At 40.7% G+C, this 26908-nt stretch overlaps 1 protein-coding gene across 2 annotated transcripts in view; it reads left to right on the top strand.

Moving 5' to 3' along the window:
* Positions 1–18516, top strand: part of LOC117482807 (CMP-N-acetylneuraminate-beta-galactosamide-alpha-2,3-sialyltransferase 1-like) — a 135554-nt gene extending 117038 nt beyond the window's left edge. For both annotated transcript variants that reach the window (XM_034130997.1, XM_034130998.1), the window contains 4 exons: positions 10266–10445; positions 14455–14500; positions 15088–15208; positions 16701–18516. In XM_034130997.1, the coding sequence (XP_033986888.1) occupies positions 10266–10445; positions 14455–14500; positions 15088–15208; positions 16701–16873 (520 nt within the window). In that variant the 3' untranslated portion in view covers positions 16874–18516. The remainder of the gene's footprint in view (positions 1–10265; positions 10446–14454; positions 14501–15087; positions 15209–16700) is intronic.
* Positions 18517–26908: the final 8392 nt, after the last annotated feature.

The raw sequence follows: 26908 nt of genomic DNA, 5'->3' as shown, positions 1-26908 counted from the left end.
CAATTGTGATTAACAACTGTGCCATGATATAAAAACATTTTGACAGAATGTGTTATCTTGTCCAATCAGTGTACTCTTAAGCCTCTTACACACCAAACTGACACCAAAGAACACGTCCCGACGGAACGTCAGGTCGCGTCGCCTCACGCCGCCTCACGCCGCCTCACGCCGCCTCACGCCACCTCACGCCGCCTCACGTCTCCTGCGTCTTGGCCATGTGTCGCACTGGAACACACCGCAAAGACTTCAGCCGACGGCCAAGAAGCACGTACGAACTGCGCATGCGTGAGTGGCAATAACTCTCCTTACCAGCAGGCGGCGGTAGTGTGTATTCGTCATTCAAAAGAGGCAACAACCGGAAGACAGACTGCGTGATACACCGAGAGAAGAAGAACAGACTGCGTGATATAAACAAACAACAAATAGCATGTGCGTTCCACGTTCACTCTACAGCGAGAAGCTCATGGGGCTTTCCCCAACCTGTGTCGAGAGCTGGAGTTAAATGAAATCTCAGATTTGCCTTCTTAACAGTTTGTTTGGGTCCCTCACTTCCGTTTTGCTTCTCATGCACTGATTCGCTAGCTGAACAGCCAATCAGAGTGATTTATTTGGCCGAGGGCCTCCCGATTCAACATGTCGAATCGGCGGCGGAAGGTGACGGCACGGCCGAAAAGACACGACGGTGCAGTACACACCAATCTGAGTAGGGCGACACGACGCTCATCGACGGCCCGACATCTATCGACGCCGAAAATCGGCTTGGTGTGTAAGGAGCTTTAAATGTAGTTGAATAATACAATAAATAAATCAGTTGTTTCTATTTTGATTGAGAAAGCGGACATCAACAGGATTATTTTCAACAATGTTTTCATCAATTACTTCTAGACTGTTTGGGCAATGTTTCCATCAACAAAGTTCCCATTAACAACGTTCCCATCAATGGCTTCTAGACTGTTTGGGCCGAGAAGGATTGCAAGTCTTTATAAGACCATTAAAAGAAGTGGACATTTTAGTTTGTAGACTAAATGTTTAAAAAAACAAGTAGTGTTATTTTTCTCATAGACTTCTATACAATCAGACTTATTTTTGCAAACAAGTCACCCCATGCTGGTTTTTGACAGAGTGTAAGTTAAACGGACCCTTGAATAGTATATCAGGGGCTCATGTGCAATGCATTCTGGGACATGTAGGCACTGCTGGCACTGTTTTGTCAATTTACCACACACTGAGATATGTATTGCTTTAATTGACTACATTTCAAAGCCTGTACTTCTTTACTTTTACTTGAGTAAAGAAGTTTAGTCAGTACTTCTACTTTTACCAGAGTATTTTTAAACACGAGTATCTGTACTTCTACTTGAGTAAAGCATGTGTGTACTTTTGCCATCTCTGGTGATATCTAATAAACTCTTAAAATACCTCCCTCAGTGAGGTTTCATTCATGCATGTTGTTTTTAATTTGTCAAGAGTAGTCCATCTGATCTGAGTCTTGTAGTACACTCTGTTCAAACTCAATCTGAAAATACATCAAGACAGAGCAGTGCTTGCGGTTAAAAGCTTCAACTCTGAAAAACATGGGAATAATGAAACTCATTCATCAATCAATCACTGCTGTACAGTAGACCTTTGCACATTTCAAACCCACTTGTATTTGAGATGTCGAGAGCCACTTATGTTGAGTGAAGTTGATTGATGCTTCGAATACTGGCACTTTGTACATGAAGTCTCCATGTAAGTAGGCCTGCTGAAAACTACTTGTCAAGATGTCTGCCATCAGTTAAAAAAGACCTTCACTCCACCGAGAAACAGCAAACCTTTTTGTGTTACAATACTCTAAACTTTATGATTCTCCAGAGCTATTTTTTACCATTTCACTTTTTTAAAACATTCTTTACCTGAGGCAGAGAAGTCTCTGCTCCATAGTTTCTCTTGGAATAAAATCACACTGTACATTTTACATTTATATATTCAGTTAAATATTTAATATTCCTTCTGTCACATACAGTACGTATATATAATACCTTGCTTTACTGTATATCTTGTTATTGTTCATTTGTAAATTCAACATGTATATTTTCTACTTTCTTGTTTATTTCTAGTCTTTTTCATTTCTATTGTGCAATGCCATGTCTTGTTATGCTGCTGCAACACAAACATTTCCCATATTGGGATCAATAACGTACTTCTTATCTTATATTATCGTATCTTATCTTAACCTCACATTGTTTCCTGATTGTATTTCCTGTGTGTGAGCAGACCATTTGTTGGGGGGATGGACTTTTCAAAGGCTGAATACATCAGTCCCCAAATGTTTCAAGGCCATCTGGTTCAAGTTTCCTGCACTAGAGCAGAAGTTGAATATTGATTAGAGCAATCTGAAATATTCGCCTCCTTAGAGCAGTTGACGCCGCACGCCCCCTCAAGATTAAGTGAAAACGCCGTCCACTGAATCCACTTAACAGCTAGCTTTTTGAGTGCCCTTACACACTTGTATTATTATGCAACATTGATTTCTGCAATGAGAAATGGAAAGAGCAACGCAATCCTTTACAGACCTCAGGTGAAGTTACATAAAGATGGGGTAAAATATTCAAGAAATGCTTGAAGACTGAGAATAAATGACATTTTCTTTGCCGTTCAACAATAGAAAAGCGTCTGGTTAAAGCTGCTATGAAAAATGTCGATTGCGATATATTTCCGTAATCTTTTTACAAAGAAATAAGGTTTATTCCTTTACTGTTGTGTGCAGAGGTGGGAAGTAGTGGAGTACAAATACTTCATTACTGTAATTAAGTACATTTTTCTGGTATCAGTACTTTACTCCACTACTTCTTTTTCTGAAGACTTTTTACTTTGACTTCTTACATTTTGAACACAAATACCTGTACTTTCTACTTCTTACATTTTGAACACAAATACCTGTACTTTCTACTTCTCACATGTTGAACCCAAATACCTGTACTTTCTACTTCTTACATTTTGAACACAAATACCTGTACTTTCTACTTCTTACATGTTGAACCCAAATACCTGTACTTTCTACTTCTTACATGTTGAACACAAATACCTGTACTTTCTACTTCTCACATTTTCCAAACAGGCTGGTTCCTTTAGTTTGAATGTGTGTTTGGTGGCGTGATCATTATTATTTAGAGTCATTGCGTGCCTATTGATTTGAACACGATCCGTGTATCCATCATTTCCTGGTCTTCTCTAAAGAAGAGGGACCAATGAAAACGTTGTCATGTTGCCGTTGTTCAGCATGGAAACATTCATTAGCTAACAATGACATTATTGTTCTATTAATATAAAGGGAGGTCAGGTACTCTTTAAAACAGCTGCTAGTTATGGGTACTTTTTACTGAAGTACATTTCAAAGCCCTCTTTACTTCTACTTGAGTAAAGAAGTTTAGTCAGTACTTCTACTTTTACGAGAGTATTTTTAAACACGAGTATCTTTACTTCTACTTGAGTGAAGGATGTGTGTATTCTCTGGTTGTGTGTAAGAAAAGAGCATTATGTAGCGTTCCATCAAAGCTGCAGTTAGTAACTTAAACAAAAAAAACTTTTATCATATTTGCTTAAACTAGCACTTTATGCTGACAGTAGTGCATGAGACAGATATGCCAACTAATGTCATTATGGGCACTGGGGGGAGGCAGAGTAACATCATTTCTTTATAGATTTCCTGTGTCTTGCACGTCAGCATATGGGGACAGTTTCTGCAAATTTGACAGGAAGTTGTTTCATATATGTCCCCCACTGCAGCTTTAAAGTCTCAGGAAAAACTCCTGCAACCTGCAAAGACACTCTGAATGTGCTGCAGAAGTGATGAAGTCTTCACATTATGCTATTTGATATGTGGCCATGGTGTTCCTCTGCCCTCACTGCCGTCATTTCACATCTGCTCTGGACAGCAGGGATCCATTTGGTGAGCAATTCCTAAACTCCCTGAAGCTGTAGTTACCATTAGGAGAGAAGCCCACCAATGTAGTCCTGTCAGAAGCTGTTCTTTTCCCACTGAGGTATTGCACCATAAACCCTTATGCCAATACTTCTCTTCTTCCATCAGTGCATTTCTACTCTATGTAGGCTATAAAGCTGCAGCTGCAAACTCTGGCCCTCCTTCCCTGCACAGCTGACAGAGGAAACAGTACACATTTCTTGTTAATAGAGAGAAAATTAAATTGCTCTTTCACTCTGTCTCTCCTTGTCTGATGTAAAATGGACCGAACAGTCTGTGCTGAGAGAGCTGTAGATGTGCTCATGCGAAATGACACATCATTATTCTGCACAGCTCCTTTCCCTCCAGAATGATACGACTGGTGATCCAGTATCATAATAATCAGCGCTGTGTTGATAATAACCACGGACGCATCTGGTGTGGCAGCTTTATTACTGGTGACACAACACTTCTCTCCACTGGGACTGAAGGCTTTAGTGAGCTGTTGCATTAAAGACAGCTGTAAAAAGACTGCGTCAAAGGCGTGGATTCATTGGTTTGTGGACTAAATGTGAAATATAATCCGTGAGAATTTTTTACCTGTTAAAAAGAATTCTCCAGTAACCTAATCTTAGTATCATTTCAACAATACCTGATTCATTTCCATTAACTAAATATCATATACGCAAATCAATATCATAGAATATAAATATCAATAAGATGTTTTTTACTAAAGTGTATTTTGTCAAACAACAGAGCAATGTTACCTTAAAAAATGAATATTTTGTAATAAAATGTGTTCTCTGCTCAGTGTAAAATGTATTGTTCATTGTAATCATGCCCATAATCACCATTATTTTAACATCGTACAAGAAATCTGATTACATCTTTTTGTATCTAACTGTAAGGGAGTGCAGTTACCTTTTTTGTGTCTTTATTACATTACATTACAGTGTAATGTAGTACTTGTTAGACGCTTTTATCCAAAGCGATTTACAAACTCAATACTGTGAGCAATCCCCACAGGAGCAATTTGGGGTGAAGTGTCTCAGGGACACAACGACATGCTGACTGCAGAGGAGTTTGAACCTGTGACCCCCTGATTCGAACAACAACGCACAACCCACTGCGCCACACACCTCCTTTATCCTGTTACATGTTATCCATAAGCATGGCAATAAATCAAGTGAAAGGTAGGGTTATTATCTCTTCTTCTACTTCTACAGAATCAGACTTATTTTTGCAACCAGTGGAGTGGACCCATACAAATAATTCAGCTTTAATACACCCCACATTGCTTCTTTGTTCAGACTCTGAGGCTACGTCAAAAGCAAATATTTTGCCAATCCAACACAAATGCCAAATGATTAAAATTATTACATTTTGGAGAAATATAGATATAAACTGCAACTGGACTGTTTTACACAGGATTAAAACTGCTAAATGTCTAGAATCCAGAGGCAGTCCACTGAGGTTTTTAACAAAAGTAGCTCCTGCTATGCTAGCTGCTAAGCATCAAACAGAAGATGGGCAAAGTTAGCGGTTAGCTGATGAACACAGTGGAGCCTTTGGTTGATAGAAATATGTCCTCTAGGAGTTTAGATCTTAAAACCGAGCTAAATCAGAATATTGAATTAACAGACAGCCGATAACAGGAAACAGAAATCCAACTTAATATCATCTGGATGGGTAATTAGCAACCCAGTCTCACGGCATTTCATGTCATAGTCAAATAAATGTAATCTATTGATTCGTGTTCACCAACACGATTTTCGCATTTTTTTCGTGTCACACAGAACGATTTTAAAAGCAATGTATTTCTATTGGTAGTATGTTTCGTGCCTGCACCACGTCGTTTTGTCCGGTCGGGTGCCGGTCTTGGAAGGCCAGAAGCTGTGTGGTTCATAAAAACATGTTCTTACTCAATATCTTACCCTAAGCCTAACCCTATCTCTTTTGTTTTAAATTGTATAATGTCGGAGTTTTTTTTGCCGTCCGTGAGGAAAAGAAATGTCTCAGAGCCTCAGAATACTGACATCTGTATTTTTTTAAATATCTTTTTCCTTCTAATTTGTTATTATTTGGTGCAGGCACGAAACAGACTACCAATATAAATACATTGCTTCTAAAATCGTTCTGTGTCAGAATACTGAAATCTGTATTTTTTTTCCTTCTAATTTGTTATTATTTACATTGCTTTTAAAATCGTTCTGTGTGACACGAAAAAAATGGCGAAAAGCCGTGAGACTGTGTTGTAATTAGGCTACGGTTAGCATCATAACAGCTACGTTAGCTGCTAGCTTCCAATTTGAACGTTTTGTTTACAGTTAGAAATAAGTAAATGCTGGTTAAAAAACAAAGGCAACCTTCGAGTGATATGTGAAGTCTTTTCTTATCCAAACCTAAAGATAGAGACAAATTGCGGAAATTCTAAACATATAGATTAAATCTTCATGGCTTGATTAATTAAATACAGCTATACCTTTCGTTTTATTGTTATTTGGTAGAAGTAAGTGGTCTATTGTGTGGGGTTGCACTTTTCTTTTTAGCATTAGCATGGATCATAAAAGGCAACCATTTACGATACAATAAGATAATACTTTAATGGTCAGATCAAGTCTGAAATGTGACTTGCATCACAGCAGATCCATGTGTAACATCAACAGACAAATATCAAGACACAATAACATAACATCACAATCACTGAGAGAAAACATTTTCACATGCAGAACAGAACACTTTTGTTGATTTCAACGCTTTTGTTGGGACTGATTTAGTTAGAGTTTATATATCTATTGTGCAAGGTTATGGTCATTTTCAAACCAGAGTGGCTACATCTTTTATATAATCTTACATTTTACACGTTACAACATGAAATGGAAAAACATTTCTCATCACCTGTCAGAGAGCCTCGAACACTTAAGTGGAGGTTGTTTTGAGTCCAGACTGAGAGGCTCAGGCTGAAAATGTCAAGTTGTTATAAAGCTGTCATCTCAGTCAGTAATGAGGGGGGGGGGGGGGGGGGCTAAAACATGTGATGTTCGTCACACAGGAGGTCAGGTTCGTGATTTCTCTCCTCTGCAGAGATGGCAAAAGTACACACATCCTTTATTCAAGTAGAAGTACAGATACTCGTGTTTAAAAATACTCTGGTAAAAGTAGAAGTACTGACTACATTTCTTTACTCAAGTAAAAGTAAAGAAGTTTGGGCTTTGAAATGTACTTAAAGGGGACCTATCATGCTAAATGCACTTTGTGATGTCTTTTATACATAAATATGTGTCCCCGGTGTGTCGGGGAACTCACGCAGCGTCAGAAAATAAAACCCTCTCTCTTTTCCTCCGTACCCAAATCTCTAAAAACGGGGCTACAACGGAGCTGATCCAGATTTGCGTCCGATATGACGTAATATCTGAAATGTGGACCCACGGCCCTATCAGAAACGTTGCTATCAGAAACAATGCCCGACTGTTTTGGACGTAATATGGTCGGTGTTTACATTAGCATCGCTAACACTCAGAGCTAACCTGTACTGGAGAGCATGTGTGTGAAGAAGCAGGAAATAAAAAGGAACTCACCTTGTGGTATAACCGGCAAGAGAGAAAGCCTTTGAGCTCCATACTGTTTCAGAAACAATCCTTGATAATCCATGATATGGCGTTTCATCACCGCAGTATTTAGTTTAGACGGTAGCTGCCGGGTCCCGCATGAGCTCAGACCCCTCCTTTTTTTTGTATCAAATTTTTTTTTTTATAAAGCTTTATACCCAAATCATCACTTTTGAAACAGGAAGTGAAATAGAGGGATATGAGGCATGGCTAGAATGGGTGATCTGTTTGGTATTTTGAGCAAAACACTTCATAGACATGTTTTTTATATATTTTTATATATCTGAGACCTATGCTATTGCCTAAAAATAGCACGATAGGTGACCTTTAAATAAAAAGTACCCATAACTAGCAGCTGTTTTAAAGAGTACCTGACCTCCCTTTATATTAATAGAACAATAATGTCATTGTTAGCTAATGAATGTTTCCATGCTGAACAACGGCAACATGACAACGTTTTCATTGGTCCCTCTTCTTTAGAGAAGACCAGGAAATGATGGATACACGGATCGTGTTCAAATCAATAGGCACGCAATGACTCTAAATAATAATGATCACGCCACCAGACACACATTCAAACTAAAGGAACCAGCCTGTTTGGGAAATGTAAGAAGTAGAAAGTACAGGTATTTGTGTTCAACATGTAAGAAGTAGAAAGTACAGGTATTAGTGTTCAAAGTGTAAGAAGTAGAAAGTACAGGTATTTGTGTTCAACATGTAAAAAGTAGAAAGTACAGGTATTTGTGTTCAACATGTAAGAAGTAGAAAGTACAGGTATTTGTGTTCAACATGTAAGAAGTAGAAAGTACAGGTATTTGTGTTCAACATGTAAGAAGTAAAAATAAAAAGTCATCAGAAAAATAAGTATTGGAGTAAAGTACTGATACCAGAAAAATGTACTATATATATTATATATGTCCACTACTTCCCACCTCTGCTCCTCTGTGCCACTTCCTGTCACTGACCAATGCCTATTCCCACTGTCAAACTATATGCTGTCCAATTACTGGTGCAGCTTGAGTGTGTATTGTTAGAAATAATAATAGCCATGCCTTGCTTGCCAAGTGGTGATTGTTGAGCTCTGAATGAATCCTGAATGGCTATTTGGAGGTCCAACACGTGGTGAAATTGGGCAAATGGAGCTTTTTGTCTCGACATTTGCATATTGTTTTCTCATGCGCTGTGTTTTGGCTGACTTGTTAGTTGTGGGGATTAGCAGAAGAAAAAAAACAAATGTTGCATCATGTGGTTCGAAATAAACTTCGATTTGTGCAGTCGTGTGGAAATATATATCTATTGTAGTAATAATGATATAATCTATTTATAATTGTAAATGTATATTGTATGTAGACATACATTTAGATGTACATTTTGTTCAAAGAAAAATGTTAATGCATAATATATGTTGGATTCGCTCAGGTGTGGTACACTACCACTTTGTCAGAACCTTCCAATAAATACAGAGACAGCTATGTACAAAATATAGGACAATCTTTATTACAACAATAGTTCATGGATAAGAGGAGAGGAGAGGACAAGAGAGGAAGCGAGTCCACGGGACACAAAGAACGCCCACTAGGCTGTGGAGCCCACTTTATACACTTCAAACAGGGCTAGTTTAATAGCTTTAGCGCGGCACACCACACAAAGAACACGGCACGCGAACACCCTCTACCGGAGGCACACAACTCGGCAATTGTAAACACACACGGCACACACACATGCACTTAACCAACCCACAATTTAGGGCGAGAGCTCCCACTCGTGGTAGCCTCTCCCCTGCTACTCTCCCTCCATATACACTCTAAAATACTCCTAAAAGATCAGACATACAACAATATAAATATATACGTAACTCGCCAGTTGGCGAGACCCTCCCCCGTGGTCTACGCTTAGGACGCCGCCCAACTCCCCGGGGATCGGCTTTGCTGCGTGGGGTCTGGGTGCCGTGTTGGCGGGACGTTGCGGGGCTCGCTGCTTCGCCCTTTGAGGCTCGAGGACCGGACAGTGTGAGCTGTATTACTGGTGTCGTGTCCTGGTTGCTGCGTGAGGTCTGCGAGACAGCGAGACACGGCGAAACTCAGCCTGAACTCATCCTGAGCACACACACACACTCACAGCCGAAGTAAAAACAATAAGTGTGGCTTGATATTGAGTAAGAAAAAGGTTGATAAACGCTGTGAGAATGGGTCTGCTGAGAGCATTTCTCCGCGATCCCAACTCGTCTATTACCAACCAGGGAGCTCTATGCAAGTCAATGGGACTCCCTGTTAGTTGAAAATTGACGCTAAAGGGCCCCCACTGCGTTTGATAGTGACGCCAAGGGATCCTGACATAACATCACTATAGTACGAGTTAGGAGTGAGAATGTGTTGGTGTGTGAGGAGCTGCGCGGATTGGTCCATTTGGACCAATCCGCGGAGCCGTTACGTCACTATACCCGTTACGTCACTATACCCGTTACGTCACTATACCCGTTACGTCACTATACCCGTTACGTCACTATACCCGTTACGTCACTATACCCAGGAAGAAAAAAATGGAAAAAGAAAAATGTCCAACGAGGCGTTCTGGGGCAGCATAGACAGGTATTTTCTGTGTTAGAGTTTTACTCGCTACAGGGTGTACTTTGAGGGTTTGTTACTTTTGCACAAGGACGGGTAATAACCAGAAAAGACTTACAAAAAATGACTCTGCTTTTCTGTGTCTTTCAGAATGAACCAGGGTCCCACGTCTGGTTTTGAGGAGGATGTTGGCTCCAGAACAACACATCATGTCATGTATCCAGAGAGTGCGATAGACCTGGAGAACAACACGTGTCTGGTGCTGGTTCCTTTCAAAACTCTAGACCTGCAGTGGATCATCAGTGCTCTGACCACAGGAACCATCAAACAGTAAGTGTACTTATCTGATGATGAAGCTGCGTCAATATCCTTACATTTAATGGATCAAATGACTATGTTTAATGTGAGAGGTGTTGCTTGAAAGGGACGGTTCTACAAGTACTTAATAATAATACGCTGTAGGAATACATATTTATTGCCAGGAATACACAAGTGAATGTAATGGAGTTTTGGCGATTAGGCCCCGTTGTGCAGGAGTATCATTCGGGAGGGGAGAACCGATCCGATGAAACCCCCCGGGGTCTAGACACTGGTGGTGGTGAATGGATAGTTGGGTTCGGTCTGAAGGGGAGGGGCTTAGCTTGACCCTGGATTCAGAGGGACAGGAGGTGAAAAGGGGTGGAGGAGGGTTGCGTTGAGTCACCTGAAATGACAGCTGTCAGAGGGGGGAGAGCAGAATTAAAAGGGTTAGCGGAGCGCTATGATAGGCTTGTGAGAATAGAGCGAAGTGATTGGTTAAACTGGGGAGTGACGCCCCCGATCACTTATTGAGAGGAGAGAGAGTAGTGACATGGACATAGTAAATGAATGAGTAAAGAAGGTCTTCCTGGTTGAACTTGCGCTGAGCTTCATTTCTCAATTCAATCTAAAAACTGTCCTTATATATTAAAGTGGACCTATCATGCTATATTTAAATTATATATTGTAGGGCCATACCTATATAAGGTATATTTATACGTTTCTGTTTTCAAAATACCAAACAGATCATGCATTTTAGCCATGCCTCATTTCGCTCTGTGCTGTTTGCTGTCTACGGGTCTGATTCTGCTGACCACGCCCCCCTGCAGGAGAGGGGAGACGTGCTCTGATGAAGTCAAGAGGGGGAGAAAAAAAGATCTCCGTCCTCCGTGTTTTATTATATAGAGTCGTTATTCATTTGTTTTAAAGCTCAATAAATAACAAAGAAGACCTTTGACCGGCACTTTTCTAATTTTGTCCGGAAGATTTAAACTTTAACGGACATCTTGACCAGCGAAAGTAACTGAAACTGAAACTCTGCCGCACGGTCCCCTCGTTCCTTGGAAGAGGCGGAGAGGTGGGTGTTTGTCATCTGCTGGTGGACTAACCGGAGAGAATTACAGTGCTTGCCTCGACGGGGAGGGATTGCATTGAATTAAAGCAGCGGGAGCAAACGCTTGCCTCGGGGAGGGAGAAAAAAAGCCACAGCGGAGAATAAACAGAAGGGTAACCATGGTAACTATGGGCGGGAAGTCTTCTTCGCTGCTTTTGTGGCAGACTACAGCGCCACTTACAGGCCTGGCATATGTACTACAGCGTCTCCAGCGCTTTCGAGCGGCAATGGCCGGCCGTGGCCCAACCCCCACATTCCCCTCATAGGTGGAGAGTTGGCCCAATAGCCGTAGCGCCACTTCTGTGACGACATAGAAGTGTTCAAATCTGGATCAGTTTTTATCAGATCCGTTGCAGCCCCTTTTTTAGAGATTTGGGTATGGAGGAAAATAGAGAGGGTTGTGTTTTCTGATACTTGGTGAGTTCCCTGGAACACCGGGGACACATATTCATGTATAAAAGACGTACAAAAGTGCATTTTGCATGATAGGTCCCCTTTAAATAGCTTTGAACTCATTACTATGCATCGTGTGATGCTTCCCCCCAAATCCATTCATACTCTCCAACTAGCAGATTGTCATAACAGCATTCACTCAGTATTCCTATTTGTCAGATGGCTGTATAAGAATAATCGTTCTGTGTTAATCTTCCAGTACATTTCTCCTTCAGCTGCTTCATTCTCAATGACCCTGTGATCATTAGCTTGATTACTGGACGTCCAAAAGAAATTCAAAAACCTGCCAATAACTCACATGTGCCAACATGTGCCAACATGTTAGACTGTATAAGGACGAGTGAATCCAAATGTTTCCTATAGTTGTCGTCCAACTCCAAAGCAATCTTTCTGCATCACTACACTTCACAGTATTGGCAGTAATGTCAGCGTTAACCCAACAGCCGTTAGATCTCAAATGAGGGCTGTGAATTTTACATTTTCTCGTCTTGTTAAATAGAAAAGGGCCTCTTTAAAATGACAAAGGGACTGATTGCAGTTCTCAATGCAAACATTTCACGCATTTTATAACATTAGAGTGCTAAGTGTACTAATTGAATGCACCAGTAGACACTCGGCCATTTTCACATTCATTCACCACAAAATGAAGACAAAATGGTTGGCCGGTTATATTGTACAGAAACACATTAAAGCCAGTCTGTATAATATTTGAATTTCAATGAGTAGCATTGCAATAGCCTTAATAAAACTTACTTTAATTGGAAACATTTGTCAGGATGGTATCTCACAGTGTGATCATTACTTTTCATTTCACTCATTAGTATGCCATCCATTTACTTCTCAAACTCAGTCTGCACAGGCACAGTGTGGAATATTTTAGTGGCTTTAAAGAGCACATACTGGGTTTTATTTTCAGGATCATATCAGTATGTAGTGTCTCTACTTTAAAGAGTCCTCTCCTGCTGATGTTCAGGTGTTTATCAGTATGTAGTGTATCCACTTTAAAGAGTCCTCTCCTGCTGATGTTCAGGTGTATATCAGTATGTAGTGTATCCACTTTAAATAGTCCTCTCCTGCTGATGTTCAGGTGTATATCAGTATGTAGTGTATCCACTTTAAAGAGTCCTCTCCTGCTGATGTTCAGGTGTATATCAGTATGTAGTGTCTCTACTTTAAAGAGTCCTCTCCTGCTGATGTTCAGGTGTATATCAGTATGTAGTGTCTCTACTTTAAAGAGTCCTCTCCTGCTGATGTTCAGGTGTATATCAGTATGTAGTGTCTCTACTTTAAAGAGTCCTCTCCTGCTGATGTTCAGGTGTATATCAGTATGTAGTATCTCTACTTTAAAGAGTCCTCTCCTGCTGATGTTCAGGTGTATATCAGTATGTAGTGTCTCTACTTTAAAGAGTCCTCTCCTGCTCATGTTCAGGTGTATATCAGTATGTAGTGTCTCCACTTTAAAGAGTCCTCTCCTGCTGATGTTCAGGTGTATATCAGTATGTAGTGTCTCTACTTTAAAGAGTCCTCTCCTGCTGATGTTCAGGTGTATATCAGTATGTAGTGTCTCTACTTTAAAGAGTCCTCTCCTGCTCATGTTCAGGTGTATATCAGTATGTAGTGTCTCCACTTTAAAGAGTCCTCTCTTGCTGATATTCAGGTATATATCAGTATGTAGTGTCTCTACTTTAAAGAGTCCTCTCTTGTTGATATTCAGGTGTATATCAGTATGTAGTGTCTCTACTTTAAAGAGTCCTCTCCTGCTGATGTTCAGGTGTATATCAGTATGTAGTGTCTCTACTTTAAAGAGTCCTCTCCTGCTGATGTTCAGGTGTATATCAGTATGTAGTGTCTCTACTTTAAAGAGTCCTCTCCTGCTGATGTTCAGGTGTATATCAGTATGTAGTGTCTCTACTTTAAAGAGTCCTCTCCTGCTGATGTTCAGGTGTATTGGGATCAATAAAGTACTTCTTATCTTCTTATATTATCTTATCTTTTCACCCTCTGTCTGAAACCAGAGCCCAGTCTGCTCTGATTGGTTAGCTTTCCGGCTCTGTTGTGATTGGTCAATGTTGGGATTTTAGCCTTTGCAGACCATTTACATGCACAACAACCTATATATAACACACTACAGGAAAGGGATAACCACAAAGAGCCTAATAGGGCCCCTTTAAACAGAAGTTCCTTCCAAGAAAATACTTCACTACTTTACAACATAGTACTTCCTGTACTGTCACACACAAAAAATGCCGAATGACGATTGATGCAACATGCAAAAACCTCAACATATGAGTCATGTGACCTAACACTAAGCCTATTCTTTTTAAATCATCATGTATATTAACGTGTGTCCTAGGTTAAGTCAGAAATGCATAGAAGCTCACACTATGAACGTTTTCATAGACGAATTGTTCAAGCATTTCAAGGATATTCAAGTTTATTAAAGCCCAAATGTTTACCCTCCTTCTTATCTTCCAGCACATATACAGCTGTTACATCAAGGATAAAGGCAAATAAAGACAAGGTGAGTCAAAGAGAGGTTAACATACAGTTTGTTGAATTGAATATGGCATTACTTTTGATCAGACGTTATTTATTCTATTCCATCCTTCATCATTTGTGAGGTGCACTTCACTTTAAATTAGTTTTTTTCTCATACTGTTGCAGAAATCTCCATTTTAGTATCACTAACATGAACAACATGTAGTATATTAAGTCCTGACTGTATTCTAAAGGTTTAAACAGAGGCTTTTAATGTTGTATATATTTAGATAAACCCCTTTTTTTTGTAAAGCATGGTGAAAATCAATGGAAAAATGTAAGGCTGCTTCCTCTGTCTAAGTCTTTGACTAAAATATGTCAACCAAATCAAAAAAATACTCTTAAATCTGGATTTAGTCAAAGGTAACATATTTAATAGGATAAAGCCTAATTTGCATGTTTAAATATAACATTTCAGAAAATATGTTTTACAACAAAATAAAACTGGTGAAGTTCATGGTTTTGTCTATTAATCAAAATGTTGACCTTAGTCACCTGTACGGTATATCTGTTTATTTTTTAACACAGTAAATAACAAAGGAGTTTTTAACAAATCTATTTATTTTGCAGGTGTTGATTTACAGTCCAACATTTCTCAAATACGTCTACGAGTCTTGGCTCGAAGGTCACGGACGATATCCTTCTACAGGTTTCCTCAGTTTACTGCTCGCTCTGCACATCTGTGACGAGGGTGAGTCTTCATAGACACTTCAGAAGTCAGAATACTGTGTGTGTGTGTGTGTGTGTGTGTGTGTGTGTGTGTGTGTGTGTGTGTGTGTGTGTGTGTGTGTATGTGTGTGTGTGTGTGTGTGTGTGTGTGTGTGTGTGTGTGTGTGTGTGTGTGTGTGTGTGTGTGTGTGTGTGTGTGTGTGTGTGTGTGTGTGTGACTGTGTGTGTGTGTGTGTGTGTGTGTGTGTGGTGTGTGTGTGTGTGTGTGTTGTGTGTGTGTGTGTGTGTGTGTGTGTGTGTGTGTGTGTGTGTGTGTAAAGCACACCTTTGTCCTCTCATAGTTTAAACTCTAAAACATTCAAACACACAGGAAGGACTTGTTCTCGAAGAGAGTTTCCAGGAACCTGAGCGTGTGTGTGTGTGTGTGTGTGTGTGTGTGTGTGTGTGTGTGTGTGTGTGTGTGTGTGTGTGTGTGTGTGTGTGTGTGTGTGTGTGTGTGTGTGTGTGTGTATGTGTGTGTGTGTGTGTGAATAGTTATATTTGGATTTTTGATTGTGTTTTTATTTCTGGAAAGTCCACTGGAGTTTATTGTTTAGTAGATATATATATGTTTAAAGTTAAACTAGGCAAGGCAAGTTTATTTATAGAGCACCTTTCAACACAAGGCAATTCAACAAATTAAAGACATTAAGAAAATGGCATTTTAAAAAGCAAAGATAATAAAATAAACATTAAAAGACAAAATACATGAATAAAAGTTACAGTGCAGTGTTTGATATGAATAGTTCGGTTGAAACTGAACAACCTCTCTTGTTTGCTTTTTGGGGAAGTGTCTGTCCAGCACCCTTATCTAAAGACCAGGATTAGCCACTCTTAAAAGAATTTGACAAAATGTGAAAGCTGGAAAAAATCCATTAATGATGAAGTGTTTAGTGCATGGGGTGTCCAAACAAACTACCGACCATTTTGAATTGGTCCTCAGCAAATTCCAAAAGTATAATATTAAATAAAATATGGCCCACAAATTAAACATCTGCTATTGTACTTCTTAAATACATATGTTCAATTATATAACACAGTATTCATGTGTTAATAGGCCCAATTTTCAAATAAATGCAGTCAATTAAAGTTGAAAACATGTTCTAACATATCTTAGTTGATAAGAAAAAAGCCCAATAACACATTTACAAAACAACCTTGTAATATACCCTTCACATTTCCTCTTATTATAATCAATCTGAGGCTTCTGTTTTAAGGGATGAGCTGCCAACACAATAAATGAAACCCTACAGAGAGCTTTTTTTCATCAATATCAACCATCATTTACCTACATTTGATTGATTTGTTCTCTTATAACTGAACTTATGAGGCAATATACCTCTAGTGAGCGGCCCAGCCCTTCGTATATTTTTCTGTATGAGGCCCTCGGTGAAAGAAGTTTGGACCCCCCTGTGTATCCATGATGTTCTACTGTGTTTGTGACACATTGCGTTTTGTTCCTCTTCTCCTCCAGGTCAATGTGTTTGGGTTTGGCGCAGACCAGTATGGAAACTGGCACCACTACTGGGAGGAGAACCATTTGGCCGGAGCTTTCCGACACACAGGAGTCCACGACGGAGATTACGAATATAATGTCACCATGCTGCTGGCAGACAAGCACAAAATCCAAATGTTTCACGGCAGATGATACAAAGCCAACATGTGCAGCTTTTCAATGTTTGACTTTTCATCGCCTCACTCACGCTGGAAGAATATCGTTGTCGTGATTTCAAAATACATTCTCCGATTAACTTTTCTGGTCCGACCGGTTTCCCTTTCTTTACCTAAGACAACGATTGAGTAATGCTACCTATTGGGATAGAACAGAACTTCACTCTCTGTGTTTCCAGACAAAGACAACGACAGACAATTCAGAAGTCACACTGCCAATGGTTTGTGTAATTCCTCCGGACAACACAATGGTGGACATCAACAAGCATGCAAACAAGGACTGCTTTTGTACTATTGTATAGTATAAGTCCTCCAACACAGATTTGTACTATAATACGTCACCTGGGCTGGCTAAAAATAACATTTATTGCATATGAGGGTACAAACAGTGTATGAGAACTGCTTGGAGAATCCACTCTTTTTCCATTACACTGACAGATTGGGACATCATTCTCATAAATGACTTGCATATTAGATTGCAGATTTTAAATGTAGTTTAACACATTACATGTTACACGCTTTTATCCAAAGCGACTTACATACTCAACACTGTGGGAAATCCCCACACGAGCAATTTGGGGCGAAGTGTCTCAGGGACACAACGACATGCTGACTGCAGTGGGGTTTGAACCTGTGCTCCTCTGATCTGAACACCAACGCCCTAGTCCACTGCGCCACACGCCTCCCTGGCCATGGGACACTCCAACATTAAGTCCAAAATCAGCCCCAAAGATCGCACTTTTTAGCATATTATGACATTTACAAATTGTAGCCAGGGTTTTAGAAGTGCTCACGTCTGAGTCCATCTACACCGAGACAAATAAGGTTTAAAGTTATTCAAATCAGTCCAATTTGATTTAGTCATTCATTTGTTTAATATTATTCCCTGTACATATCTCAACATAGAGAAATGTATGTTTCAAAGCCACTTGAAATGTCATTCTGTTAGGGTTAGGGTTAGGAAATACCAAATACTCTCCTTACCTTTCAGTTGTTCTACACCAGACCATGCAAACTGTAGATGGAAAACTAGAATAACATTTTATTAACTATTTAAATGTGAGCAGGCAATGACTAAAACACATCTTCAGGGGATGATTGTTGGAGCGTTTTCTTTGGCCTGCAGTAAATGTCAGAGAAAGAGTCTTTCTAAAGTGAAGCCATCGATGAGGTTTTTAATCACTCAGTGTTATGAAGAAAAAGGATTGAGGTGTCAAGGTGTTTATCTTGGAAATGTGACAGAAATACAGCCTATACAGGGGTGCCTTATTATGAAAAATCAATTGTACATTTTTTATATCAATGTGACATATATTATTCATAAAAAAAGTAGGTGTTAAGTGCCTTCTAATGGGAGAATTTAAAGACTTAATGTTCTCCATCAAATTGTACTTTATTGTAATATTAATCAGTCGTTTAACTACATTTGTTTTGTTTATACTATTGTATTTGTCAAGTATCATATGCCTGATACAAACATTAACCATATTGTCAGTAAGTTTGTCTTAAAGTCTTGCACTTTCACAGCTATGTTTTGACGTTGTGAGCTGCAGTCGCTGAACTTGATGTAACTGTGAGAAAGCTTTGTGACGATGTGTTATCAATTTCACCAAAAGATAATCTGTGATCTGAAGTGTTTTTTTATTTCAGATGAGTCAGGAATTGAGCTTGCTGGTGCTTATATGGTATGATTTGCTCCATGTGCCTTAAAACATAATGGGTTATGTCTTCATTATCTTTCGTTTTCTCTCTCCGGGTATAACAGACTGATAAACACATCGTTTGTTTGAATTCAAAGCCACCATGCAGACAACGGTGCATCTTTTGTAAGAAGGGATACTGCCCCCTAGTGGACAACAACATGTATTTGCATAAACATCCCTTTATTGGTGCAATTTTACACTGATGTAGTATTGACTCTTTTAAATCTGAATTTAAACACATCTATGTCCGTCACACTTCTTATTTCCATCCAGTTGAGGTCTTAATTGTTATATAAAACCCATTAAAGCGGCACTTTGTTGATTTTTTTACCATTTTCAAGTCATTGGTATACTGACTTGTGTGGGAGGGATGGATGATAAAACAAATTCAGATATTCAGTTTTCTTTACATGAAAACTCAAATGGAGCCTGCTATGCTGAAAAGGACAAGGAGGTTAATTAAATATGAATAATACAATGTGCAGCTTTAGACATGTTTTTTTTAAAGGACGCAGTACAATACAGACACACAGGCCCTTTCTCATTTCACTAATTTCCCCTCCTCGACTCCTCGAATCCTCGGTCCTCCGGTAGTGACCCGGAAATGAATTTCAGCGTTTTCATGTTGAAGGACATCTAATTTCTCTAACCGCCTGCTGCGTCCCCTCCTCTCTCCTCGGTTCCCCTCCTGGGGTGCGTCTCACTTCTCTTATTTTTCATTTCCTCGCTCCTCGGGCTCGGTATCACCGGAAGTTGATTTGTCTGCGCCATCTTGAGTAGCGTCCCAGTGGCCTTATTTGTGCCGGAGGACCGAGGATCGAGGAGTGATAACGGAGGAGCGATAATTGAGGAACTACCAGACCATCCTCTGGTGAAATCCTCAGACACTCGCCCCGCCCCCTTACTGTGTATCGCTCACTGATTGGACGATGCAGCGCATGCACTGATCTGGCTGCTGTCAGACGATCAGCTGTGCGGCGTCATCACAAACGGACGTCGCTTCACGTGACTCTCCGGAGGAAACGACGTCCCATTGCTCTTAAAACTCATTTCCCTGCTTCTCGTGGTTTCCTTGCGTCTCTCCATGCTTCCTGGTGGGAGGGACTAGACGCAGGGAAACGACGCAAGTGAGGGACGCAAGGAATCCATTTAACCGAAGTGAGATGCAGCTCTGGACTCCTCCGCTCGCATCTCCTGTGGGCGGGACTAAGACACGAGGATAGGAGTCGAGGAGGGGAATTAGAGAAATGAGAAAGCTTCACAGACTCAATTAATGCAAATGGAGGGAAGTGTAAATGATTTCAGACAAAGACAAATGTAATTTTAAGAGAAATACATACCACTTCAATGGTTCTGCACACATCAATTGATATGGAAACAACTACACAATTTATCTGTGTGCCTCATTTTTATAATTGATATTGTTTTTGTTGCAAAGATGAACTCAGAAACATGTTTATTTGTCAGCTATTGATATATATATTAGTGAGATGATGTTCATTTGAGATGTTTCATTTCTTTAACCCACTTTTACACATTACAGCTCATATAATAAAAGGATCTGTGAATGTCAGCAGGTGACTGGTTATTATGATTAACACTAATACTGCTGAAATACTCTATGTAGTCCCTTTGAGGCCCACATCAAACAAACATGCAAGACCTCCTTCTACCACCTCAGAAATATTGCTAAACTCCGCCCCACACTCAGTCTGCCAGATGCTGAAAAGCTTGTGGGAAATTTCGAGGCTGCACATGTGTATCCTCCGCGGTCTTAAAATCCCCACAATCAGGGTTCGAGTTATAAACTGAGCTCTATGGGGGTCTTTAAAACTAGCGCATGCGCGCGTGCGTGCAGGCGCGCACGCACAGTCACAGGCATAGATTGCGCAATAATGTATTGCGCACCTTGGAGGTGCAGACTCCAACTGATGGTATATATTGCACACCCTTGTGAGTATACAATTAGTGTCTGATGTGTTAGGGCTTCAAAGATAATTACAAAATCACAAAAACTCAGGAACTCTGTACTTGTGGAGCGTCACAAACAGCGCCTCCGTTTATTACGTTTTACTCTCTCCACAACTTCAGGACAGACTGCGCATGCTCAAACACATGAACTCGTACACAATCAATAACAACGTAAGAGCTATAAAGAAAATACAAAAATTAGCTCTCACAGATAAAACGAGAGAGAGAGAGACTGACTTCACTGCTAATTACGTGGTCAAACAAACAAACACACACACACACACACACACACACACACAGACACACACAGACACACACACGCCCATACCTTTACGCAGATAAAATAGCCCAAAGTGGTCTGTTTTCAGCAGGCTGTGGTCGCGGTCCTGGAACCCATGATGTGGAAGTCCGATGTCCTTTATTTATCCACGATTGGATGAATGGGAAAGGGTCAAATTTGTTGATAGGAGGCCCATTTAAATCCACAAACAACAATGCGTTGAGGCTTCTGGCTCGCAGCCGGTTCCTGGTCTTACAGTCGGTGTCATTGCATGCAGAAAAGCCCCTCTCGCACTCTGCAGATGTCGGAAGAACAGTGTTGCTCGCCACTATCAGTCTTTTCAAGGTTTTACCCTGATGTTCCTTGCCTTGTTGTTGTAGTTTCCAGTCTCTGAACTCACTGACAGCTTCAGTTGCGGACTCTCCGAGAAGTTTAGCAAACTTCCCCACCTCCCTTTCTCCAAACAGAACAAGCTCTGTCCTCTCTTTTGGCCAGAAGTGCTGATCCATAGGCTTCAACATAGTTACCAGCTCACTATCGGGAAGACGCCTGGTGAGATTATCAATGATTGACTGGTAAAATTGGGACTTCTTTACTTTAGGTTGAGTTTCTCTAATATCAACCCCTTTGAACTGGCCGCTTGTTATGCCCGCTTTGACTTTTAGTTCAGTTTTCCCATCGTTGTCCTTCGTGGCAGAGAGCACCTCGATCGTCTGATGTATGTAGCGGCTTGCATCAACCAGGGACGTGTCGCGTTTCTGTAGTTTCAGAGAGAGACTTTGTAGTTCACGTAACACGTCTTTCATTGTCGCTAAATCAGTGAGGAATCCAGTGGATGTCAGATGCTTTAGTAAACCAGCGTACTTGGCTTTCTCTGCACCAGAACGTGAGCCATCTTCACTCGCAGATTTAAAGTGATGTGCTAACACTGGGAAGTCCTTCAGCACAGCTTTGACAGTGTTGTAACTGCTGGAAACCCATCTAATTGTAAAGACTTGTCCGATTTTCAGAATCTGCATGTTCAGTTCCGCAGCCGCTTCCTCTAACTCCCTGGCGTTTTTCGTGGACTGGTGGTAAAGAGAATAGAGTTTAGCGAGGAAAAACTCTAAATGATTACAGCCTGCCACAGCCTTCAATGAATCATTCACCGCTAATTCCAAACGATGAGCTAGACAATGAACTGCCTGAAGATGAGGGAAATCCTTTTTCAGCCTGGCTATGAGTCCAGTCTGTCTCCCGGTTAGCACGGCAGCACCGTCTGTGGCTATGCTAATTAGGTTTTTACGAAGAAACTCTTCATCCATTCCCCCCGCCTGGAGGCTGTTTTTCAGTGCGCTACACAGCGACTCTGCATCAGTGCCCTGGTCCAGTTCAACAATGTCAAAATACACATTGTCCAATTCTCCATTCCCAGTGACATCGCACCTGACATAAATAATCATGTATGCGCGTCCATGAATTGTGCTTTCGTCTAGTGTTAGACTAATACGGGAATCAAGTGATTTGATATTAGAAATAAATGTCTTTTTCATCTCTTGTGCAATGTGCTCTACAATCTGGGCACATGAATGATCGGATCTGTGAGCAGGGCCGACTGTCGCACCATTCATTTCATTAAGTTGCATAATGGGATTCAATTTTGTATAAGGCAACCTTTCTTTAGCGACAGTATAGGCTGCCCTGAACGAACTAGCTGTCTCATTAAACATGCTGGAGCTGAGTTCTGCAACTTTCTTCGGAAGCACTTCTTTTAGTTTGAGCTCCGCTATTTCAACAGCTCGTTTATGAGCAATAGAGTCGCGGTGTATGTAAAAAATTTTTCGCAACTGCTTCTGCACAGGGCTACTCACAGTCCCATTGATCCAGGCATCCGCCAAATGCGTTCCATATTTTTTCTCCGAAAGTAAGAGAGTCTTGGTTTCCTTACAGACGAGGCATCCAAGACCACCCTCCTTTGAAAACAGCCAGGGGTTTCTTTCTTTCCAGGATCTCCACTGATTGTGTCCCCAGTTAAGTGGCGGTCCTTCTGTAGCAGTACCTCCTGCCTCCTCATACCGCTCTGCTTCGGAACTTTCTACGTGTGTGCTGGTGGTCCCACATTCAACAGCATCAGGTCCGCTAGCAAAGACAGCATCCTCCGTAGCAGCAAGGTTAGTACTAGTTGTCACGCTAGCAGGTGCATTTTGGTTGTCAAAAGCTGTTTTTTGTTTCTTTGTGAGAAAACCAAAACTAGCCAGGCTTGTAGACCCCGTCGGCGGCAGTGGCCTTTTTTTGGGCGGCATGCTAATCGTCTGCTAGCCTACGGTACTCATAGTATGTATGTGTGTATCCTGTCAATATATTTGAATGTCTGTTGATATAACGGTTCATTCTTCGGGCGCGCGCAGCACGTTCACAGCCTCACAGGCATAGATTGCGCAATATTTTATTGCGCACCTTAGAGGTGAAGTGCAGGCATATTGTCATTCAAGAGAGAATACGATGCGTAGTTCTTTTGGAAAACGTTGTTTTGTTTGCCTATTTACCTCGTTAACGTAAATAATACTCATTACATTGAAAAATGCATTATTTGTGATCAAAATAATGGTTGTTGGTAATGTATATTAGCGACCCCCACAGATGTTAAATTTACTGGGTCCGTGGGAGCTCAGGCCCCTCCTTATGGGAGCTCAGCTCCCATTGGCTCCCACGTAACTCGAACCCTGCCCACAATGCTTTGCGCACGGACCAATTTCCCAAATCTTTGGCGGAAATCTTGCTCCATTTAAGGCGGGGCCTCGCATATGACGCACACCTGTTAGCCTGTTCCACCATTCTTCGTTTTCCGAGGCTATAGGAAGGATTCTTGCCTCGCTTCTGAAGGACATGACTCGGAGGGACATGTCCTACCAAGGAAGCATCCTCGACATTGAGAAACACCCCGAGCCTTCTGCTCCCACACCAGCTGAGGACACCACAGAGTGTGGAGTGCCCTCCCACACCAGCTGAGGACACCACAGAGTGTGGAGTGCCCTCCCACACCAGCTGAGGACACCACAGACTGTGGATGCTTTTAAGAAAGGCCTAAAAACGCATCTTTTTAGAATAGCCTTTTACTAGATTTTAAAACCCCCACATTTTGCCATGCCGGCATAAATGTCGGCGTTCTGTGGTCTCTCTCTCTCTGTTTACAGGATCCGGTGCTGTGGGGCCGGCAATTACCTGATGAGCTGCACCTAGGTCAAAAAGCCTATAAGAAGAGAGCCCAGCCGGATACGTCTCTCTCTCTCTCATTCCTCTCGCACTGTGAGCTTCATGTCGCGGCTGTCTTTTTGGTCTCCACAAAATAAAAGGATTGTTATACTTTCAGACCCCTCGTCCTGTTGCAGCCCAAGTGCCGGGTTGTAACATGTTTTGTTTCACCCTTTTTACTCTGTAGCACTTTGAGTTTCGTTTACGCCAATGAAAAGTGCGCTTACAAATCAAATTGATTATTATTATTATTGTACATTTCACTCATGATGTGATACAGAATGTTACTCCTAATACAAAACATGACCAGTAAACTGTGCTTTAGCGGGATGTTACATATTTTATTGTGTTCTTAAATGAAATGAAAAACCTATGCTAAAGTGTTTTGTTTATTAAAAAGCAGCTTAGTTGCTTAATTTCACACAAATCAGTCAAATGAGTGTGGTTGCTGCATCGGCAATTACACTTCTTAACCATTCCTTATATATAAAATATAATAGTAACGATGAGGCAGAGCACATTTCAACACAAGGCCATTCAATGTGCTTTGCAAAAAAAGGCATTAGAAGCTTTTAGAAACAGTGCAGCTGAAACGAAAAAACTTTCTCATAACAGAAAGCGACAACAGTAAACCATAAAACTACTCACAACTTCTACACGTAGACAACAACAAAACACTACACTGCTGCACAGATCACCCACTGCCATCCATGCAGCTCACAGGAGAAGAAAGAGAGCGACTGCAGCCTTCCTTTCAGCACTTTGGCTCGACCAAAAATCGTTTAAAAATGTGCTATATAAATAAAACTTGATTTGATTTGATTTGATTTCCTCGGGTCCTTTATGGAGGCCCTGATTGGGGATTGGGAGCACCTGAGGGAGACAATCAGGGGGAGAGGGGGAGAGACACACACACACATACACACACACACATACAAGCACCCACTATGGCACGTAACAGTAATAAATAATAACATACAATTAAAACAAGGTATAAATACAAGAATACTGCAGATTCATCGCAGTGTGAAATATGAATAGCAAAATAAATGAACATGAAATAATGAACAATTTGAATTGACATGAAATATCTCATGTTCACATCAGCTGTAGAACCGGTTTGTTTTTCTCAGGCAACTACCTCTTTCTATATTAGCTCCCTTTTGTCTGTCTCTCATCATGAGGTGTTTTGTATTGTCATTTATTTGCACGTCATTAGTTTATATGTGTATGTAAAGTATTGTGTATACCGTTGACAGACTAACTAACCCCCCAGTGTCGGTAGCTTCTGAATTTCTATCCACTAGGGCCTGCAATGATTTTGCCTCCTTCTTCACTGACAACATCATGAAAATTAGACAAGCAGTCAGTTCCTCGGTATCAGGTACAGCAAATGTGTTGTCCCTGTGTCCACCTAAAGTCAATTCAGACATCATGACACAATTCCGTCTGATAAATACTAAAGACCTGGAAGACATTATTCAACATCTGAAATCCTCCTCCTGTAGCCTCGATATAATCCCGACAGGATTTTTCAAAACTGTTTTTCATTGTTTGGCCTCAGATATACTACACATAGTAAACAAGTCTCTCTACTCGGGTGTATTTCCACAGGCCCTGAAAACTGCAGTAATTAAACCACTCCTAAAAAATCATAACCTAGACGCAACCGTAATGAATAATTACAGGCCGGGAGACTACTCTCCGATTAGAACACTGAGCACATCACTGACTGGATGACTCAGAACTTTCTCCAATTGAACAAACAAAAAACTGAGATAATTGTTTTTGGAGCAAAGAATGACCGATTAAAAGTAATCGCAGAGCTTCAGTCGGCATGACAAAGTAACTCATGAAGCTAGAAATCTAGGTGTAGTGATGGACTCAGACCTGCATTGTAACAGTCACATTGCAACAGTTATTAGGTCTGCTTATTATCACCTGAAGAATATATCGAGGATTAAAAAACTAATGTCGCAACAGGATTTAGAAAAACGTGTCCATGCTTTTATTTTCAGTAGACTCGACTACTGCAATAGTGTCTTCACAGGGCTCACTAAAACATCCATCAGAAAGCTGCAGCTGATTCAGAACGCTGCTGCTCGAGTCCTCACTGACACTAAAAGAGTGGATCACATCAGTCCGGTTCTGAAATCTTTACACTGGCTTCCAGTCGACCAAAGAATTGATTTTAAAATACTATTGCTAGTTTTTAAATCACTAAATGGCTTAGGACCGAGGTATATAAACGATCTCCTGCTTAACTATGAACCATCCAGGAGTCTCAGGTCCTCTGGGTCGGGTCTGCTCTCTGTTCCAAGAATAAGAACTAAACATGGAAAAGCAGCGTTTAGCTATTATGCCCTGACAATCTGGAACAAACTGCCCGAATCGTGCACGTCCGCTTTTAATTGAGCTGTTCATACTCACACTGCAATATGCCTTTTATTCATGTATTCTGTACCTGCTGTGTTTATTTATTTATTTCATTATCTTTGCTTTTTTATGCCTGTTTTTAAATGCCATTTAATAATGTGTTTATGCTGTATTTATTCTTAAATGTTTGTTTTTATTTTTTAAAGCACTTTGAATTGTCGCGTGCTGAGAGGTGCTATATAAATAAAATTGCCTTGCCTTGCCTTGCCTTGCCTTGTCTTGCCTTGCCTTGCCTAGCCTAAAGTGCTTAGTGAGGCGAACATTTAAATCACTTTAAAATAACAGCAGGCTTTTGTTTTCTTTTACAACTTTTGTATCCAGAGGCATGTTGTAAGGAACCGACTGACTTTGCATATGTACAGGCTTGCATATTTAAAACTATCCACACAGG

Source organism: Trematomus bernacchii, unplaced genomic scaffold (assembly GCF_902827165.1).
Source record: "Trematomus bernacchii unplaced genomic scaffold, fTreBer1.1, whole genome shotgun sequence".
Taxonomy (NCBI): Eukaryota; Metazoa; Chordata; class Actinopteri; order Perciformes; family Nototheniidae; genus Trematomus; species Trematomus bernacchii.
Note: the sequence above shows the minus strand (reverse complement) of the source record. Positions and strands in the feature narration are given on the sequence as shown.